Below are 22,567 nucleotides of genomic sequence, written 5' to 3'. Positions count from 1 at the left end.
GCTCCTGACACCGAGGAGAACCAAAAGCTCACTGCAACTGGAGTTAAATGAAGAAATCCCTCCATTAATTATGAAATTATTCTGTGACCATAGCTTGCCCAAACCTAAATCTCCAATTCTTCGGACATTTTAGGTGTTTTATGGGATGGTATGTTAGCAAAAAGGGAAATCCCCTTCTCTCCTTGCCTCATTCCCATAGGAAAACCCTCCCATACAAACCCCAGTGCAAGCATGGTTTGCATTACAAGCCCAGGTCTCAGGTATTTTCATTCTGAGGGAAAATTTTTAGTATGAGGGAAACTGTGCTTTACTGATTGCTCTTCAAAGCATATGGGGCAACACACAAGTAAGATACAGCGCATAGATTTTGCATGCTTGCTGCCGATGCTGGATACAGTGGCTGGTTTTTCATTCCTACAGCTACTGTTTTTCCTGCTTCGTTGAAATTCCCCAACAGTTAAGGTAGGTGGGCAAATGGATCAGGCGCAGGACACAAGACTGCATCTGGCATTTGCTTCAGGAATGCGAGTGCTGTAGCCTGGGAGATGTTTCTCTATCTGGCTCTGACCCTGGGATGAGGAAGGGGGAGGAACTCGAGGGCTAGTCCAAGTTAGAGCACATTTTTTCTTTTCTAACACACCATGCAGTGCTCTGATTGCCTGATAGTGACTGTATGGGAAAATTCTGTCTTATCAATTTGTTAAAAATGCCTTTCTCATTGGGGACTAGGAGACGGCACTCACAAGCACAGACAGAGAGCGTAGGAGTGCTTTGGGAGTGCTCTGACAATCGGGAAACTCCAAACCCCAGCAATTCAGCAAAACAAACCAGAAACTCCTAAACGGCACCACCACCACTAAAAGGAAAGGCGTTTTTTCTGTCCGTGTAATGATCAGATCGACCTAATTTTTGTCATGACTATTTAGTTTGTTGGTTTGAGTTTTTTTTCCCAGCTGACCACAAGAGTGCACTCATGGAATGATGTCCTGCGTTGTTTCCTCCGGGTCGTTTCCTTTCCCTCAGCTCTGGAAGCAGCTTGCAGCATGCGGAGGTCGGGGGGTCGGACCTAAACCCACGTGTTTGTTTCTCTGGACATATAGATGCTTTCTCCCCTGGGGAGGAAGCCGCTGCAGCTGTACATTGAGCAGAACATACTTCTGTGATGAGTACATGGACACGTCACCACGGACACATGCTGGGGGCACATGTGAGTGGCACAGGCTTTGCCTACAGGCTGTGCTTTACGTTGGCAATGATTTTCTTCCTTATAAGGGATGGCCATACTTAAAGAGAGCATATCTGAGATTCTCCCACTGTCTGGTCTTGCTGTACAGTTGGGCTTTGGGGGGTTTTTTCTTCCCTTTTTCTCCCCCAGTGTTCCTCTACTACTCTTCTGTGACCTTCTAACATTGCAGAGCATTTGTCAAATAGCCAGTAATGGCTAAACAGAGGCCCATTGTAGCAGGCACTTGCAACAATTTGTTAACAATAAACACGATGTGATTAGTAAATACCTCGTAATTGAGTTACATTATATAGAAATATCAGCTTCAGTATTTGCCAGAATGTTGGGGGTTTTTTTAATTAGCTTGCATCTGAAATAGTTGAAGTGACTTTTTTTCACCTGCTCAGTTTTTTCTACACTTCTGATTCAGGACCGCAGCCAAAGTTCAGCTCTGACTTTGTATCAGATTCTTGGACTGAGACTTAGGAGGACTAAGTAGCTCGATGATTAGAAGTAGAAATGTGAAGGAAAATTTGAAAGTCAATTTTCACACTATGCACAGTGTGCATGTGGATTTGACCTGTCTTGCAGGGCTTTCTTTATTGATAAAAGTATTGCTGTTGGAAGATGAATTATCTTTATATCCAGAGATGTACAACACAGACAACAGCAGTATGAAGTTCCACTGGTTCATGAAGGAGCCTCTTTTGCGGTCTCAACTACTGATAGCAGAAAAGCTAAACTGATATTTCACTGGCATTTAATGAACTACACATAGGAAACAAATTCAATTTTTTGGGGTGGCAGTTCAAAATACCTCATTTTTTTTTCTCCCCCCCCCCATGCTTAAGTTTTGAATTCGATACAGACCAGACTGCTAATAAGCTACAGGCTACATTTATATCTAGCTGTGGGTCTGTGACCCCTATGATTTCCAGATATTTATTCTTCAGATAATGTATTCCTCAAACTGGGAAGGGTAGCCATTTTATATTCCCTCCCAAATCCTCATTCAAAGTGATTCTAAAATCAGAGCTGCATAAAAGCAGCTAAGGTACAATTGCACAGCCACCAAGCTCACAAATTATATGCAAGTTGTAGTGATATGAGTCTCAAATGTCTGTGGTTTCACCTTTGCAACCACATGAAAACAGCTGCTTTACTAAACATTTCACTATCATTTAATATAAACCCTTTCTCATAATGCTTTTCTCTCTTCCATCTCCTACAATTTTATTTCTACTCCACCCGTTTCCAATGTTCCTGCAAGCTTTTCAATTTGTTCTGCTCCTTTCAGGTTTATTTGTGCTGTACACCATCCGTAAAGGCATCTCTGGAACTTTTAAGTAGTTTTGCAAAGACAACAATGAGAAGGCAGTTGCACATCATATTATTTTTGGCTAGACCCTACAGGAACAATGGCTATTGTTTGGCAGCTAGCAACAGGGAGGCTGCATTAATGATATAGGGGTTTAGACCCTGGGGGTTGTTCCACAAATGATTGTGAGGCATTTTAGAGTTTGTGTGATTCAACAACATTTGGCAACATCTGTTTTTAAAAAAGATTTAAAAAAAAAAAAAAAAGGGGGGGGGGGAGAAGGAAAAATACAAGCAATCAAAAAAAGAGTGTTAAACATCCACAAACCTGAACCTATGGATAAAAATAATGTGCTCTATTAACTTTTGGGTTTTTTCCTCTTGCACGTAATTGTTGCATGTGTTGATCAAAATGAGTTTCTATTTATTCTCCCTCTTCCAGAGATTTTGACTCTGTAAGGTGGTGTTGGCTGCCTGTGAGACGCCGCAGTGGGACACTGCGGGGATTAGCTTTCGGGCTGGGGCTGCTTTGGGCTCACGGATGTGCGAGTGCAAGAACGCCTGTGCCAAAGGGCTGCCCACGTGCTTGAGAGGTAAACGCTGCTGCATCTCTGGGAATCCATCAGGCGCGTCTTTAAGGAAATATTAATTAACGCTGTTTAGAATGTTGAGGCGACCCCCGGTTGCTGCATCCCGGAACGCCATCGTCAACCTTGAAATCGCCCACCGGTGCACATGTCGCTGCAAGGACCTGCTGTGGGAAGGAGGTGGCAGCTTTCCGGGGTGGGGAAGGGCCCTTCCCGGCGCCGAGGGCCGGCAGAGCTCTGCCGGGAGCTTCCCGGAGCTCCCGCTCCCGCCTGTGCTCCGCGGTGCTGCGCGGGGCGGGGGCCCTGGCGCCGCGCTGCCGCCAGGTGGCGCTGTGGCGCCTCGGGAGCGGGGCCGCGCTCCCGCCCTGCCGCCCTTCCCGCCGGGAATTGCCCCTCACGGAGCGGTCACAGCGCCGGCGCCTCGGGGGAGCGGAGCTGCCGACTCCCGCGGCCGTGTTTCTGCAGCGGTGCTCCCGCTTCTGTGCTGAGTGTAGCGGGTCCTCGGCCCTGGTGAGGGCAGCCACACCTCCGGTCCTGTGTCCGCTCCTGAGCCTCTCAGTGCAACAGGGACATTGAGGCTTGGAGGGTTGTCAGGCGCTGGAACAGGCTGCCCACAGAAGGGGTGGAATCACCGTCCGTGGAAGTGCCGAAAGATGCGTGGATGTGGCACTTGGGGACATGGTTTAGTGGTGGACTTGGCAGTGCTGGGTTAATGTTTGAATTCAATGACCTTAGAGGTCTTTTCCAACCTTAATGATTCTGTGATTGAAAGTGTGGTTCTTCCCTGTTTGAGGCACACTTCCGCAATTGTGCTTCTCTCTGCCCACAGCTAGAAAAGCCTGATGGAAAGAAATGCTTAACCATGGAGCTTCTTTTATGCACGTGTCCTCATTTCCCACTTGGGCACACTCACTGGAGGGTTCTGCATCAAAAACTTGAATTAACATCTCAAAAAGAAAAGCAGGTTTGTGTTGGTACGTATTGGTTTCCTTCTCCTCTCCTTAAGGAACATAGTCCATCCCAACAGTGAAACCATATTGTCCTGCATGCTTTCAGGAGGTAATTCTGCCTGCCTTGGGTGTAAAATAAAGCATTATTCTCTTATATATTTGCTGTTCTCCAGGTAGTGAGGGAAATTACCTTCTCAAGGTGAAAGGAACTTGAAGCTTTTCTTAAATGTTTTGAGAGCATTTGATAGAAAGTGACATTCGAAACACCAAACATTATCATGAAATTTTATAGCTCAGAACTATTATTGGGCCATATCCTAGAGGCTTAACTCAAACCCTTGTTTTTAGACTTACCAGTGTCTGCAATCTAAACTGAAGTGTACTGACATCAAACACATTAGGTATTTGGTTTGCTTTTCAGGAACATCCTTGCAGGATAGGGTCTCTGGAGACCTTAAAAGGCAAATATTCTGCTTTGGGGCTTTTGACCACTTGTTCTGAGGTCTGGCCTATTGTAATTGTATTTGGTTTTTACCTGATGCTTCTTTCCAAATGGTTAATTGAAGGACAAACAGTTCTCAGCTGTAAGCAGGAGCTTTAGTTCCAGAGTAGTTCTTGGTATCGGGGTTATTTACATGAATCCACAAAGCCAATAACCTCTTCCTCTGAGGTAAGAGTTATTACGATAACCAGCAAGATTAAATACTAACAAAAATTAGTATGAACCCATATATGACTGCAATGATTTTTTTCCCCAATATTTACTGAATAATGTGCCTGGGAAGTGGGTCTTAGTTTGGCTCTCATGGCTGATTCTAAGACTTCTCTTACCCATACCCCTGAGACTCTCGTTAATTTTGTGGCACAAAATATTTAATTATGTGCTCTGCCAAGTGAATACAAGGTCTCAAATTGAATTTCAGTGTCCCTGGGCAACTATTTTAGACACTTTGGTCGAATGTAAATGCATATTTTCTGCATGCCAGATCCTGGCTCCATATCCATCAAAGTAAATCCTCGGTAGTTCCACTGAAGGCTTGGAACAATCTTAAATTATGTTGTTGAGGTCACATTGTGACCCTGAAGCTCTGGCAGAGACCCAAACCAAGAAATCTGTGTGGGAAACTGGGGAGGGAATAAATTAGCACTTGCCTATGCTTTTTGTGGGAGTAAACTGTTACAAAGGTGTGAGTTAAGATGAAAGCTCCTCATGGTGGTGGATATTGCGTTCCAGCTGTTTCTGCTGGAAACAGCTCCGTGTGTGTGTATGGGATGGGTCCCTATTTTCTGATGGTGCTCTGTCTCAAATAACAACCAGTATTGCTTTTACATTCCCTGACTGTCCCTGTCCCCCTCACTCCCTCCAAACAAATGTCGCTTAATCTTATAAATTCAAAGTCCAGGAGTAGGTTCTACTCCGGGTGTTTTTTTTTCTCTGGTGAATTTAATCCTTCATTTTCCCTCTCTGCCAAATGCAAGTGGCAGGTCTAAACAGTATTAGGTAATTGTGGTTGTCATACTGCAGATTGCACTATAGAAAAAATTAATTGCTGTTTTTTCGCCCAAGGGTTTGAGCCGCGGTCCCTTCGTCTGCCTGGGACAGCGTTGTTTCCCTCTCTGCTGGGGCTGCTGCATGAAAGGGCTCCTGTGCAGCTGCTCTGGGCGAGTGGGCGGGCACCTCATTCAGTAATAACAGCTAATTTATACAGCCGTGAACATCCACGGCTATAAATAAACAGTTCTGACTGACTTTGCATACTTAAAATGAAACAAGAGAGACTGATGGACTGGGAAGAGAAATCTGGAGTAAATGTTGTAAAGATCCTTACACGGGGTACCTCCGTAAAGCCCTTTGGAAATCACAGGGAAAGTGTGGGCTTGTGAGCAATGACACATTTTCCTCCTTTCAGGGCTTTGTGGACATGAGAGAAAGGAACAAAGCAAATCCAAGACCCCAGCAGTTGTGTTTTGGGGACAGGCATTCCTCATTGCTTTCCCAAAGCGCATGACTGGAATCCAGCTTCTCTCCATACAGGATGTAGCAGAGAGAAGTGCCTCTTCTGAACCCTTTTCAAAGAAATAAACAACTTCCCCATGATTCTCCTCAAAGCCTTGTAGTCCAGCTGCTCAGTCACCACATCAGATCCCAAAGGTACCCCTGGTGTGAGCAGGAGCTGAGAGTGAGGTCTGCCATTTGGCTCCACTGGCTGGAAGTAGAAAGACCTATCCCTCTGTGCTGGGGCCCAGGCTTCGTTTTGAATTTCTGACAATAAAAGTGTTTGTACTGGACTATCAGTACAAAATAAAAGAATTTAAAAAGCAAAGAGGTAGGGACAAAAATACCCAACAAACAGGGAATTTCCGTAACTTTCTCTTCCCTGATTCCCTTCATGTTTTTCTTCTGCCTGTCTCTCCAATATATTTCCTTTGACCAGCATCTTTCGGCTGAGTTCTTTCTGTGTTCTGCTTTAGCTTCAACAGAAAAGGAGGGAGGAGTGTGTTTGTGTGTGGGCATGTGTAATTGCTTACATTCCCCTTGTGAAGTTAGCTGGAGCGAGCTATCTAGATAAGCTGGGAATTACTGAATGCATGCACATCTCTCATTGAGTTCACTTAGTTTACAGTCTAGGCCTAGCATGTTAACTTCCCAGATTAGAATTTTTATCAGGTGCTTAACACATGAGAAGAACAATCTTATGTATACACATTATCTTTTTATTGCTCACAGGCAGCTTACAATGTGTTTCGCTTTTACAAAGCTCCAGCAGCATTTGAAAGGTGAAAATATCACCCCCGTGAACTGCGTGCACAGTAGCTCTAAGTGAGGGGTTTTGGCAATGAGGATGGAGCTAGACATTTAAGTACTGCAACTAGTTTCAAATCCTCTTTGAAAGCAGGAATAATAGCAGAGATTTTTCTTTTTCACACTGACCATTAAGGAACACTTATGCTACTCTCAGTTTTGCATGTTTATTGGAGTTTGCAAAGCAGATCTCCAGTGTTTTGGATGTTAAAAAAATGTTGAGGCTAATAACAGAAATCAACTATATTGAGGAAAATCAGTAAACATGTGAATGGAGTATAATTATATGGCAGGCAGCTTTATGTTAAACAGTGCTTTAAATTAACATGCTTTCTGTCAAAGCAATCATACAGTCAGTATTACTTTTGCTAATTAGGTTACTTTTGCTGTGAGATTAACTGAAACCAAGAAAAAGGCAGAAACTGTTGCCTTCAGATTTCCTGTTAAAATGGAGGGGAGATATTAAGCATATTAATATTACAGAAAGTTTCTCTTTAGAAGAACTCAGCTTCATGGTGAACTTTCTGAGCAGACATTTCTAATTACAGTGCTTGTTAGCCCAATTTGTTATCTAGCTAGCTTGGAAGTCATAGCACTGTTAAAATTATCTCTCCTCTTAATTTTTTCCAGACTTGATGAAGGGCAATCCAAACAAGAGCTGGCTTGCATTCACAGGTCTTTTACAGAGTGATGCCAAGCTCATGAGGGAGTGCGTTTACCAGTGATGACTTTTAACCATGGACACATCCTCACGTACGTTGTGCAAGAGATGAGAAATCTGTGTAAACAGATGAACACAATTTTCTTATTCATAGCAGTTGCAGAGTTATCATGAAAGAGGCAAACATTTCATATTTTCCACCAGTTTTCCATATGTCTGATGTCATAATGGCTTCACCAGAAGCTTCAATGCATTGGAGAAAGGATTTATCACAGCTGCACTTATTTTCCTCTACTTCATGGCTTCAGCATTCATGGAGAGAGTGTTTGGCTTCAAGAGGAGGATTCACTTGCCTTTCCACTTGTGGTCCATTATTACTATTGAATCTCCTGTTTGGAGACAGAGGAGAAGATATTATTCGGGTGTTGTAGGGGAAGGCACAGCAGAGAAGTCCTTTCACACATCAAGCATGAGGAGGATGTGAAACTGGCCCCAGCCTCCCAACATCCCTGGGGAACTCTACCCATCTGGGAGTGGGAGTAGACTGTGAGTGCATGTCTTGGACCAGCTGCTAATGCTGAAGTGCTGCAGAAGTCAAATGAGCCTGGGATGTCCCCAGCAAGTAACAGATTACTCAATGACTGAGGAATGATTCAAAATCTGCCATGGACCACACCCATTGAGAATAATTGTGCTTTGCCAGTGGGAGAAAGTATCTGCCACCACACAAAACTAGTTTGTTGTAAGAGTATGTGAAAAGCTTTAAAAATAAAGGATGTCTGGAAGGGCAGCAAATGAGTAATCCCTGCACCTGGAGGATCCTCACATGGCTGGTCAGGACAGCACAGGACCTACTGAAATACCACAGCTTTCTGAAGCACCAGTTAGAGACAGGTTGTGCTCTTGTGGGGCACCCAGTGTGGCAATAATCAACTATTTATGGGTACATTTTCTAACACACTGTTTCAGCCTCTCTTCCCTGCTGATGATCATTCACTCACAGGAAACTCTCCTTTAAATGATCTTTCCTTGTCCATAGACCTCAGAGGCTCTGCAATACTAATTGCTGTATTGTATTGGTGTGTACTGACCAAACAGATATTTATAGGGGTGGAAAAAAAAATAAACCACAAAGAAAAAAATAGCCTGGTAGGCCAGGACCAACATGTTAACCCACACTTGTTAATGTCTGCCCTCCACTGGTGAATTCCTAAGCCCTGGTTTGCCAGAGGATCTAATCCAGTCTGCCTCCAGCAGATCACCAGATAAACTTATTACCAAGAATAGGACTGGTGACAAATAGTGCAGGTTTCCTTTGAACAGTCAGTCATCTCTGCCCGAGGGGTAAACTGCAGCTTTGGGGAGTGACAAATATGAAGAACATAAATGTGCCATCACAGGTTTGTGATACAACTAGGACAAATGGATGAGTCAAAAGTAAATATTCATATTTCGTTTGCAAACTCTGGGATTTAAATCTTCTAAAATCTGAGTTCCATTCATCATCAGCAATATGGTGAAATTATGGATATAAACATTATTTGGTCACTGAAAGGAATAGATAGACTCTGGATTCTTACTCTTTGTTTTTAAAGGCATGATACAACAAATCTTCTGGAAAGGAATCTCAGTTTAAAAATCCCTCCTGGATGCTGTAATACCAAAGGGTGGAACCTGTGTCTGGAGTAATAAGTACATGCAGAACATCAGCATTTTAACATTCATACAAAAACTGCTGTTGATAAGCCTGTACCAGTACAATGGTAGCACGACTTCATACCCCACACAGTTGCCCTTTACATCCCTTTATTTGCCTTTCGGGTTTCTGCAATCTCAACAGCTGCTCAGAATAATGACAGCATCAAGAATTCAATCTTATTATAGTGTTGCTTTGTATTGCACAGATTTGTGAGCTGCCACATAGGCTGGATTTCCCAAGGCTACAGGGTATTAAGGGAGCTTGGTTTCAAAAGCCCATAAATATAAAAATAAAACTCAGGAAAAATAATCAGTTGCAAAAACATGTTATATGAATCTGGAAAATGCATTGAATGCAAAAATACTCAAAAAAAAAAAAAAAAGAGGAAAATCAGGCTAAAGAGAAGATTTTTGTTTAACTTTATTTCAGCCTTAGGTAAATAGGTTTCAGCAATGTCTTCCCAAGGTATTTAAGAGCTCATCGAAGATCTGGAAGAGCACATCCATCTCTGCACTGAGCAGGATAAAGTTATTCCACCATAAGTTTTCTCTTTTTCCTGAGAGCAATGGCTCTTATTCTTGTCGTGCTTCCTTATCCCCTGCATTATAATATCTTTAACTTTTGTTTTGTCCCCGATGGTGTTCGTCAGCCAGCTGCTGGCCAAAGCTTTCGCTTCTGGAGGACAGCAAGTGTCCAGGTGGGTCTGTTGGAGCTGGTGCCCACTCTGACTGTCAGCCTCCCTTCCTCCCCAGTTTCTCTCCCGAAGGACAGTTCCACCACCCGGGGATAAGCATTTCTCTGGGGCAGGCATTGGGCCTATGAAACCTTGCAAGGGGTTTGCCATGTATCCCTCAGGAGGCTTTTCAATCACTGGTGGAGCAAGTAGCTGTTGCTAGCTATAGCTCCTCTCCACCTGCATTTCAGAGTATTGAAATGAAGTAGCTGATAAATGTTATTTTGGTTTTTTTTTCAGATGTGTTAAATGGAAGACAAATGAATGTGCTCCATCTTCAAATGCTGGTTCTAGATAAGAGACCTTACTTGAAAGGCTGCTCTGTCTGATGTGGAAAACTTTGATCCAAATTTCTCCCAAGGATCTAGTTGTCCCAACAAGAGCAAACCCCAAGCGAACACTGCTTGGCTTTATTTTTGAGGATTCTCCTTTGACTGGTCAAAGAAACATGAGATCAGTTGCCTGTGTGATGTTTTCCACCCATCGGGAATGGGAGAAACTATCACACGGCTCATCTTTGGTACTCAGACCCTGCAGCCAAATTCTTGGCTGAGGTAAATTTATGGCAGTAAAAGAATCAGCTCATTGTTTCAAATTATCCTCTTTGGAGTTTCTCTATTGCTCAACATTGTCTTGTACTCTAGAAACTCTGGGATTTAAAACAAAAAGAAGTCATTACTGGTACTATTTTCTGTGCCTCTCAGGCTGTGCAGCTGGGTTGCCTTAGTTACCACCAATCCAACTATGCAAGGGGAGGGAGAGGAGAGGCACATGAGAGATAATACATTTTTAAAACCTCCAGTACTGTATGAAACAGTTTGTCTATAAATAATAAAATGAATTTAGGGTCTGGCACCCTGAAAAGGAAAGAAAAGGTTGTATTACTCTAAAGGCTAGATTTTCCAACTCTCAGAAATTATACTGCATCTTTTCGGTCAAGCACAGGATGTAGACTTAACAGTTACTTGCTTGAAGCTGAAAGCTGCCATCTATAGACTTTGGAATAAGTAGGAACTAAATATACCTTTAAGTGTGAAAAAGAGTAAATATTTATGTAGCTGGTTTTAGGAAAAATAATAATGGCCTGGAGTTACAAGGGAGTGTGGAAGAGCCCATATGAAGCATGCTGTGCTGTGGAACAAGCTTCATTAGCAGCCTACGGTCTACCAGAGGATGTGAGTCCAGAAGGGAGCCAGGCTTGCCACTCCGGTGGAGTTGTTTAATCGCTTCTTGCACCTTTGAATAAAGACATCTGGGCAACCGTTCTTCATTCAAGTGGGAAAGAAATAAAAAGAAGCAATAGCCCCAGATTTTTTTCCTTTGGGGAGAATCCTGGTGCCAGCAGCCAGAGAGATCTGCCTTTTCACATCCCACCAGCATCAGGTCTAATCTTTTGGTGGCTTCAGGTATTATTAGAGAAGGTGTTTTCAGATGTGCCTATAGGAACCTAGGAGATAACTTACCCTGTAGCCCAAACTGCCTTTGGGGAATGAGGAGGAAGCAAAAGAGATCAAAAGTGCCCTTCCATGTACTTCTTCTTTTGGAGGAGGTGAGCAGGGCATAGAGTATGGAACACGAGGAGGTCTGTCCTCTAACACCAATTATTGTTTTGTGTTGTGTGGGGGGGTTGGCTTTTGGGTTTGTTTTGTTTTGTTTTGTTTTCTGCAGGATCATTTTAACTGCATTCTCTGCCTTGTTGTGATGGGAAGGAGAGACAGGAAAGAATAGGATGAAAAAAAGTACATAGAGCCATTTTTGCTGTGGGAACAAAGGTATGTTGGAATTGCGTCTTCATTCAGTTTGCAGCTGGTTTGTTTCCCTGGAAATGCTGAACCAAAGATTTGTCTCAGTCAGGAATATATTAAGACTCTGGCACACTGTAATTGTGTAATTGGACTGTGGCACTGTGTAATTGGAATAGCTTCCCCGTGGTTGTGTTTCAAGGCTTATTGGGACTTCGTTATTGATACTAGCTTAAGAAAGTCCTACTCTTCTCTTGGGTGGATGCAGCTGGGAAGTGGATCAGGAAAAACACTTGGCATCAGCATGGGGAACTGTAACTCAAGGGGAGTGTCTTGCACATGGATGAAAACACCATGTAATTGTTAAGGCCAAGATTTTGTGGCTCCTTTGAAAAATACCAAGTATGCATGGAGAGGCAGACCCACCACACAGATGAGGCCTCCAGGGATTGCAAGAGCACACCAGATATCAATGGAGAATATTGTGTATTGTTTATATATATACTCTGAGGTTACATTCATGCTACCACAACTGGGGTGCTTTTCAGCCTCTCTATGCACAGAGAAGTTGAGTGCTTGCCCCGATATTTTAGTCAGCTGTTGAATATGCATCTAATTTTTGCAGTTAATTAAACTCTGCTTGGCACAACATTTTGTCCAATCAGTTAACACTTTGGAAATCCAATTATTTTAATTCTGATTATCGCCAATTTATGCAGCAGGCATACTCGCATACTCAAGGCCTAAAATTACTAATATGTACTCAGTGATGAAAAAAATCTGATACCTAGATGTATCAGATATCTCATATAAAGACTTATGCCATCACGTAGTGATGATGTGGTCTTTGATTAGTAATAGTTACTAATTATGTGATGCCTCTTAAACCAGAGCTAGTGCAGAAAGGTTGCAGATCTGTTTTCATTTATCAGCAATCCCCATCTCATACTATGTCTATGCAGAATAGAATGCGGCCAAAATCTCTAAACATGGACATGTAGAGCAAGCATCTTGTTTGCAAAGGTAGCAAGCAGTGAAGTTGGTTATTCAGCACATTTGAAAGCCGATCTGCTGCTTTTAGGTAGCTGAGTATGGATGGTGAGAGACTAGCTACAGACGCTCTTCTTTGGCTTGACAGGCATGTGAGACTTTGCAAAATGGATCAGGCATCAAATGTTCCCTGAGAACAGAGGGAGGTTGTCTTATTTATTTTCAGAGGTGTTTTTGCAGTGTTTTTTCTTTCATCAGAAAGCCAGTTTAAGAAATTGCAAATGTTCACACATTTGTCCTAAATAAAATACACACGTTTTCCTGACAGAAACACTTTCATCCTCAAAAACTCAATCTTGAATGAAAAAGGAGAGAGGAAACCAGAAGAAATAATAATGACAATAACAGTAATAATAATGATAGTATCCCATGCCAAACCCCCAGAGGTGCATCCTCAGTTCTCTCTTCCACCTGTTAAATATGCTCTCCTAAACGACTCTTTTTTTTTTTTTTTTCCCCTCCAACTGCCCATTTGCCCAAGGAAGCTGCCTTTTTTTTTTTTAGGTCACTACTGGTTATACCACTACTAAAGCACCAGGGAGAAATTCTCAGCAGTTTGTAAAATTTTCCAAAGTGCTGTTTAAGTCATGGACCTGCTGCCACAGTGCTTTTGCTTGGATATGCTAATACATTCCTGTAAATTTTTGGTAAACACTGATATTCCCTAGTCTCACAAACAACATGTGATGTGGGTGTAAGAGTTTTAGTCCAAGACATGTGACTTCTCTGGACCCTTCTTTGGGCAGGAATTCAAAAGCCTGTGATTATGCTGGTAAGAGCTACTTCTTGAACCACATTAGGGGAAGCTGGCCCAAACTTTGTCTGGTAAGGTTGGGATCCTTGCTCCAATTTGTCCTCTATTTGTTAGCACGTGGGTAGGACCTGACAATTGATATCTGACACCCAAATGCCACCACCACACCTCATCCCCAATGTACTCACGCCCCCTTCCTCTCCCTACCTGCCTGGGCAGTCACAGTAATTCATTTTAAGGGTATTTTTTTCATATGTATAGAAGTAATGAAGAAAACTTGGACTGACCCCATATCATACGGTTGAGGAACTCTCCAAAGTTGTAGCAGGAGATGATGATGGCAAGGCTACCGGCAAAAAAGGCTGCTAGCCCAGAGGGGCTGAACAAAGCAAAGAGAGGATATACCCACTCTCCTGTTACAGAATAAATCCACAGGACCCTGGCAAGGAAGGAGAGAAATTACCTTTGGTTAGGACTATTCAGTTAGAAGAACCACTTCATCATTTCCAACTCCTGAAGGGCTGAGTTATCAAAACAGACTTGATACAGGGAAAATTAGCTCAGCTGCCGATACATTGCCTCAGCACTTGGCCTATTTGCTGTGAAGCACACTTGAGCCACTGCTAAATTGGATGGGTTTCAGTACAGGTTGAAATGCACACAATATTCTGCTGTCACCCTGGTGGCATTGGCTATTAACAGCAGTAAAAGCACAGTAAAATCACAAAATGTTCAGGAACAGGGATGTGCACTTGATTATGCTAAGAGAAGCTTGTTCAAATAAGCTCTCACATATGTTTGCTCTTTAGTTACAACAGCTTTTCAGCCCCTATCCAGATCCCTAGAGTCTGTGGAGACACGGAGCTGTTCCTCCCTATCTCAGTCCTTCTGCTGTTGACCACTGTTTTGAGGAGTGGAAAGAAGTTTTCAGGGGGTGAGAGGGCAAGGGGAATTCTCCATCACCTTTTCTTTTCTAAGAGGAGGAAGAGAAGAGGAATGGGTAGGTGGGAAACAGATGTGGCTACTTCACCCTTTTGTGAACAAAGCATGGTTTGGAAAAGAAGGAAAAGGAAGAGGATTAATGTGCCTGCTTTATAGAGTTTCTTTTCTTCTAATTGGGCCCTCTCTTTGTGCCTTTATTATTCTCAGAAAATATCTTGTAGTGCCTGTCAGTTCACTGGTAATATGTTCATTGTTTATGGCTCATAAGAGTGGTTGGTAGAAAATGCCTGAACTTAAGAATATAAAAGTAATCTTTATATCCTAAGTATAGGAAAAATACTTTTTTATTGTGAATAAAATTATTTATTTGTATTGATTATGTAAAGAATTTAAGAAATAGGGTAGGTCTTCATTGATTGTTATCAGGATGTGCCATTTTTTTGATAAGGAATTAAAAAAATCATATCTGAGGATTATGCCATACTTTCCACCACCAGTGCTAACATGGGAATGCAATCACAATTTTTTCTGATGGCACCAGCCTGCCGCCTTACGCTGAGCATCATGACTCAAAGAGAAGCAACAAACAGGCTGCCCCGCTATCCCGAAGCTGTGTCGTGACACTGAGGAATGGGAGAATGGTAAGGAAGAAAGAAAAAGGCTGAAAAGATGATTCTTCCTTTCTCTAGTAAAAGAAAGAAGGAGTGGGTCATAAAAAGGTGGTTTTGTCTTGCCTGTAAATTGAGATGTACTAATCCTCACCTAAGGGATAGAGTGGAGAAATGGAGGGGATTGATAGTAGAGCTGTCTGGACTGAGCATGGAAATATTTAAATGTAGGGACTCATTTTCATGATTCAAGATTCTTTCATCTAACAAACAGAGCTGTTTACCTAAGTAATTTAAAAAAAAAAAAAAAAGCCTGCAGGAAAGGCCCCTAAGAGGCTGAGCAGAAATACTGAAGTCCAGGTGCTAAGTGGAGCCTGTGCAAATGTCAGCATGTGTTCTTCACTGCACAGGACTCCTCTTTTCTTATTGTGTCTCAAACAGTATAACAGAGAATGACAACCACCTTTCTTTTATATAATGAAGAACTAGATTATCTTGATGCAGTTTGGCCAGCTGGTGTGTCTCATATGAAGCACTCCAACCTGTATTTTCAAACCCAAATAAATGACTATGCAGGGTATTCAAAGCCACAGTGAAACCCTGCTCAGAGGCAGGTGTCTGGTGCAAGGTGTGACTGGCTGCTCGGTTTCTCTGCTGCCTCAGAGGGACCAGCCCCTTCTCAGCCCATCGACACTGCTGCAGTGGCAGTGAGAGTTCAGGGAGAGGCTTGGAGGAAGGACTCTGTTGCTTGTGGAACATATGGTGCCCAAATGCGGCTATTAAATTGCCAGGTTGCAGCACCAACAGTAAAATATGTACTTGTGTTAAGATTTCAGTGAACAGGCCAGAAAATTTTTCTTTTGGTTGAAAGCTGTTGTCTGTAGTTTGCAGGGAACCACGAAGTGGAGGCAAAAAGAAAGCAGGCAGGAGTTCCCTTGCTGATTTGGAAACAGTATTGGCATTCTAATATATTTTATCCAGTCATCAGAGCCCTGGCACACAGGGGCCAAACACTCTAAGGGACCACCTTCCACTCAGTACCCTGGCAACACAGTGCAGCACCAACTCACAAAAGATACTGGGAGGGCTCAGATGTGGTGATGCTTGTGTTGATCTTCATCCTTCAGTGTGGATTCAAGTCCTGATATGAGCCATGTCTACTGAGGGGTGAAATTGTTCAGCGGATAGGGATTTTAGGGGAAAGCACGGCACACATGGCTGTAAGAGCAGTCTGGTCTCAAAGAGAATAAAACCCAAATGTTGTCATAAGACAAAACAAAGCTGGCATTAAGCAACTGGGTGAATCAGAACACAGAAAAGGAATTTAGGAAGCCATGGTCGTAATCCTATTAGGCTCTGGGCTGGATTAGAATAAATGGCTCCTAATTTGCTCATGTAATGTAGCAGTGAAGTCCCCTGCTTCCACAGCCACTCTGATGGGTTTCAAGTCACTCAAGTGTTTCATCTCTACAGTTTATTTTCTATTCCAAATGTTCACTCACTGGGCTGAAGATGGTCTCTAGCTGAGAGTGAGAACTGGTGAGTAGGAATGAAAGGATGGGTTTTCTCATAGTTCCAGTGACTTCTCAGAAGTCTTTGCATGAGGACAAGTCACTTCCTTGCTGACCAGTATCTGTTGTTATACAGGTGTTCTGTATTCTCCACCCTAGAGTCTGGATGTTTCCTCATCTCTGGAAAGTTGTATCACAGTATACCCTGAAATTATACAGACCCCTTCCTGAGTTGGGTCTCAATATGAGGCATCCTCTGAGAGGTTCGAAGTGTTGGCAGCTGCCCATAGTTACACAGTGTGGCAGTGCCTCCATATCCCAGCGCTGCAGCCATGATGCAATGAGCAAACCTACTCCAGGGGTGCATGACACACACAGAGCAGGTGGACAGATGGCTATGAGCTGTGGGAGATGCTGATTAGATACAATTAATTCTCTCAGGATCATTCTCCAACAGGTTGGGGATCAACTGGTGCATTGCTGGAAATGTGGGCAGTGTCCACTGGTGGAGTGAGAGGCGGTAGTGGGGCAGATGCCTCCTTGCTACCCACCAGTTTGCACCTGGCTCCAAGAATCATTTTCTGTCTCAAGTTTCTAAAACCAGCCATGTGTCCCTGCCAAATACCAAACTGAGTTTTACATCTCTCCTGCTCCCATGACCCCCAGACCTTTTGGGATTAGGTGTTTTTGCAGTGAGCAGGACAGCGAGTGGATGTTAATTTGATGGTACCAGTAAAAACAAGAACTCCAGCCCTGAAGAAATTAGTCAAAGTATCCCTGAGTTTATGGCAATTTAGTTACTTTCCTATAAGAGGCCTTACAAGAGCATGTAAGATCTCAGGACCTATATTGTGTTTGAAGAAACCTGCCTTGCCTGTGTTTGGAAATAGTTTTCATGGGTCTCAGCTGAAGTTTAAATGATTTCTCCATGGAACAGACTGCTGTCTTCCACATGTCTGGGTGGGAACTTTAGATCTAGAGTACAGCCTTTGGCCTTATTTTACAAATAGATTACTTGAGGAAAAAATACCTAAATTCTTACCAGCTGATATACAGAAAAGCGACAAATCCCAGTAGGATCAATCCCTTCTTCTTTGCTGGGTAACGATGTGGCAACGCAAGGATTTCCAGGAGAGCAAATGGAAATACAGCCGTGTGCTGAGGAAAAAAGAGAGTCTGTCACTGACCAATCACAGTGCCTTCAGTCATTGCTGATCACAAAGTTCAGGGAACTTTCATGAGCAAAGGATTATTTAACAATACTGAGTATAATTGTATACAAATGTGCATACTTCATTTTTTACAATAAAGAAGTACCCCTACAGTAATAAGCACAAACATTTTCTTGTTAATATGATGTAAAAATGAGGTTTGTCTGTAGCATCATCTATGTTTATAATAGGTGAGCTCTCCTTTTGCATTTTGTAATGCAATAATTTTTTTATAATTCCCATTAGAGTACAAAAGATATTGAACTCTATCATTATGTGTGGTTGAGGATGTCAGAAGAGTGCTCCTTGAACTCACTAAGCAATTACTGAATTGCCTTCACATTCTCTTCAAGTCGTTATTGTATTTTATATAGTGTCATTTATTACCTTCCCCAGTGCAATCCCAGTGTGTTGTGCTTCCCTTTGTAAATGGAAAAATGGATAAACATACAGGAGACTTCAGTTAGCGGTGATTGAAGGTGATGAAGGAACTTTAAACAAGCTTATCCAAGAGTGAGAAAGGAGTTAAATTGCTGGAGAAATGTGTTTTCATTCTCTTTTTTTGTTGTTGTTGAAGAGTTTGAACTGTAGCTTCAGTTTCAAGGACTTTAATGGTTACTGTCTGAGCATGGAGGATTTTCAGCACTGGGCTGACTGTTTTATTGTGAGGAGCTGCCTCCAAGAGGGATACTCCTCATCGTGGGGATGTTGGGAGCACAGCAGAAAGCCTTCTGGGCTCAGATATTAAATGGCCAATGCAGGGATTCATGGGATGCTAATGCCTCAATTTGTTGACTGACTTGTACCAATTTAATAATTTGTCTGGGTGAAATTTCCCCACTAAAAGTTTTGTATTTCCTGCGCAAGCAAACAATAACTTTGAATTGCGATACCTAGGACAGATGGCTTAAACAATGTTGGGGAACAACACAGCAAAACCCGTCAATGAAATGCAGCAGGAGAAAACTACAGCAACAACTGTAGCTGATTAGTTGGCTAAATTCCTGCTAATTAAGTAAATAGTTTCACGGGTAGATGGGGGAGATAAGGGAGGAGGGCAACAGAGAAAGATAGATAGACTTTTAAATAAGATAAAAAAAAGTCAAACTAAGGATTTTTTTTTCTTTTTCCCCTAAAGGCATAACCTGCTGGGTGTATGGTATGAAGAGTCCTCTTGTCCCAAGGAAATGGTTCTAGCATTTTTAATGTAAGTATTTTTCAGAAACTGTGCTCAGTGTCAGATATGGTAATATGGTGTCAAAGTTTTATTGCTGAATCTTTATGCTATAGGTTGTGAAAAATACACATTAAATTCTTTAAATACACATTAAGCTATAAACAGCATGCATGTAAACAGTATTTAGCTATTTTTTTAAGAGACAGACATCCACTTTTGTCTGCTGCTTCCAAGTCACAGCTCCCTGGCAGCTCTGTGTCCTCCCTCAGCCCTCCTATCGCACCCAGGAGCGGCTGTTCATACCTGGCTGTCCTTCTATCAAAAGAACCATTCCACCTCAGTTATCTTTTTTTCAGAGAAAAGAGATAGAAAATGTTTCTTTGATGTTCCAGTTCCTCTCATTCATTGGCACTGGGATTTTCTTCTGTTCTGTTTAACGAAGATATTCTTCAGCTCTACAACCTGCTTGGTTGATTGCAGAGGTCTCGTATAAGTGCAAATGATCCCTGGATTCATTCAACCAGAAAAATATCTTCAGTGCACACAGTTTTCATATATAATCCCTGTAACTGTCATTTAGTCAGAAATCTATGTGTTAAGCTGCTTTCAAAAAGATTTTTAAAAGCATTTATTTTCCATAGTTGAACAATAGTTTGTCCTTGAACAAAACCCAAAATGCCCATGGCAAGGCAGCAGTGATTGAAAACCTGCACCTTGTCCTCATTTTTAGGCTTTAGCCTAAGCTTTTGGCTGGCACTCTGATTTAGAGCACCTCATTTTGACAGGTATTTTGGAGCATGCCCAGGAAAGAGCAGCACAAACAGCCTTTCAGAAAGGCTTTCTGTTGCACAAACAACAGAAAATGGGAGCAGGAAAGCAGCCCAAAGGCAGGCGTAGAAATCGTGAATGCACTGAATGTGTTGTTGCACCTAGAGAGGAAAGAAAAATGAGAAGTTTCAAAGGCTTAAGAGATTGATGCGGTGATGACTGTGATGTGTTCCACGTCCATCATGTCCATGACCAGGGGTGAGTGGCTCAGTGTTCCACTGAGAAATGGCTTCATGCTGGGACCCTCCAGCAGCACACAGACAGCATGTGGACAGCAGGATACAGTCACAGGGAGCAGGCTGGGGCTGGTGAGGGGCAGCCTGCAGCTTGAACAGGCAGTGCGTTGGCACCGCTGCTGAGCGGCAGACTGGTAATGCCTGCAAAAGATTGCTGGGAGATCTTTTTAGTCTGTGTTGATTTAGAAAAGGCTGATATGCTTTACTACTCATTTTTGTCAGGCTCCTCCACTTATGTAGGAGTTAGAGAAAACACTCAAGGGCCTATAAATCAATAGAAGCTTGAAAGTTACTGGCAAGATTGGAAAATATGGCTGCTTTTGGGAATAGCCAGTGTAGTGGAAGGGGTAGGGTGCAATTTCTGCTCTTCCTGATTCAATGAGATTTCCACTGCTTGTTTCCACTTCCAAGGACAGCAAAAGCATTCAGGAGTGGGGCTGTCTGCCTCTTGTTTTGCAAACAGTTTCTTAAAGGTCTTGGATTGATCCTGATTTGCCAAAACAAATGCAAAAGGAAAAAAAAAAAAGGAAGTAATTTGTTGTGACATAGGGAAGCTGCAAACTGCTCTCTTCCCGAGTCCGGAGATGTCACTGGCCCATGACTGTATGCTGTGTCTTCTGTTCAAATAATTGTATCTTTTAAAATCTATTTTGCTATGTGTCTTAACTAGACATGCTTTTTTTGTAGAGCCATTTAAATTTGCTGTGAAAATTCCTTCTTGAGACAGTTTTCTACAACAGTTCTCAGCTTCCTCAAGCACTCCCAGGATTTTTTTTTATTATTATTATTTTATTATTTTTCCTTTGTGGATATAAAGGGGTTTTTTTAATTTTCCCTCTCCGCCCCCCAATTCCTTCTCATGTACACGTACACCCCAGGCTCGCAAACATGTGGGAAAATCTTCCCTTGCACTTCTGCTATCCCAGAGTATATTTCTGCCAAGCCAAACTTTTTCATTAACAGTAAAATCACAGAGGAATTTCTATCGAATACCCGAGCAAGTTTATGACAGCAGATGCGTATTTGCAGAGCAGACACCAGGGGAATGTGTGGATGGCTACAGGGCGCAGAGGCTGCCCTTTGCCTACGACACACAGTTGGCTTTCCACATGATTTCCCTCTCACAGCCCAGAGACGTTGACTTTGGCAACATCATTAGTGATAGACCATATATCATGGTTAATCATATCTGCTGAAAGGCTATAAAGGCTTCTCATATCCTTCTCTAAAAAATAAAAAAAAAGGATGAAAAAAAAGATGTATTTTCTCATCCACATTATTTTTAACCATAGGTCTCTGGTGCATAGTCATTAAATATATTTTCAACCCTATTTAGCAGTGTTTCATATTCTTAAACTGACGTATGTCTGAGAAGCGCAGTATTTGTGTGGGGCCAAATTAAAATATACAGTTTTGCCTCTTCCTTTAAAGAAAACTTAATAATTAAGCTCAGATTGACACAGATCAAAACATTGGCAAAATTTGCTGGAAACAGTGACTCATTTTTTATTTCAATTAACAGTTTCTCAGTTTCACATATAAACAGTGAAACTGTCAAAAATAATTAACACAGACGGAGGAAAAAAAAAAAAAACCTATTTCATTCCAAGGTAAGGAAAACAGGCTGAAACAATAGCTGTGGGTACTGATCAGGCTATCAATGAACCAAACTGAACAGAGAGCTTTTCTCTGCTCTTGGCAGGAATCCTGTTGGTACTTATTTTTATGTTCTTTGAAATATTAATGTATTTACTTGTCTAACGATCTCTGTTGAGGAAAGCTTTCAGCTAACAAATTTTGCAATAGCAGAATTTTTTTTTATTTCTTTCTATAGTGAAGAGATAAAAGTGATGTGACTTTCAAAATTAGAGACATTTAGTTACCTAATCACACTTTTAGCCTGAATTCTGCTTCCAAAAATTCAATTTTAAAATCCTTTGTGTCTCTTTCAGGAAGTCATTACGATTTTTCAGTTGGTTTTTCTTCCTTTTCTTCTTTCTCTTCAGGTGAATCTGAACTAGTTATAAAATTGCAAATTTCATTTTGTTGCTCATACAAACTCTGGCATATGAATACAGGGGGAAGAAAGCTTCTTAAACATATGCTGAACTTCATCTGAAATAATGGCATGTTAACTTATCTCCTGAAGACAAGAACATTCCCCTGCTTCTATACTTTTTGTTTCCTATCCTGTGTTGTATGTTTCCCAGGATACGTTTCAGGTTCACGAGTTTAAACTAAGATAAGTAGTCCTCTGAATATTATTTCCAGTGTTTTCTAAGCCCATATGGAATTTTTTACTTCATGTTTTGAGCAATTTGTGTATTTATTTAATGCTATATCCTTGTTTTGCCGTTGAGGATTCAAGTGAGAGCGAGTTTCCTGGGGCTGAGAAGAGAGGGTTGGATAGAGTTAGTGCTCAGCTGCAGGCTCCAGCCTAGTCTGAGTTCTGAGCCTATGAATAATCTCCCCAGAGCTGCTGAGATCACTTGTGCGCCTGACGCGTGTGTCGCGGTTGACTCGGTGTGACCTT

The 22,567-nt window shown here is 42.1% G+C and overlaps 1 protein-coding gene across 1 annotated transcript in view; it reads right to left on the bottom strand.

Moving 5' to 3' along the window:
* Positions 1 to 7,888: 7,888 nt before the first annotated feature.
* The window catches only part of ADTRP (androgen dependent TFPI regulating protein), a gene marked incomplete at both ends in the record, with an annotated part of 29,021 nt that continues 14,342 nt past the window's right edge, over positions 7,889 to 22,567 (bottom strand). Inside the window, 3 exons of the mRNA XM_082277511.1 lie at positions 7,889 to 7,932; positions 13,809 to 13,960; positions 17,625 to 17,740. Coding sequence (XP_082133637.1) covers positions 7,889 to 7,932; positions 13,809 to 13,960; positions 17,625 to 17,740 — 312 coding nt within the window. The remainder of the gene's footprint in view (positions 7,933 to 13,808; positions 13,961 to 17,624; positions 17,741 to 22,567) is intronic.

Source organism: Coloeus monedula, assembly GCF_965178545.1.
Source record: "Coloeus monedula genome assembly, chromosome: 1".
NCBI classification, from domain to species: Eukaryota; Metazoa; Chordata; class Aves; order Passeriformes; family Corvidae; genus Coloeus; species Coloeus monedula.
The sequence above is the reverse complement of the archived record's forward strand: the minus strand, read 5'-3'. Positions and strand labels throughout refer to the sequence as shown.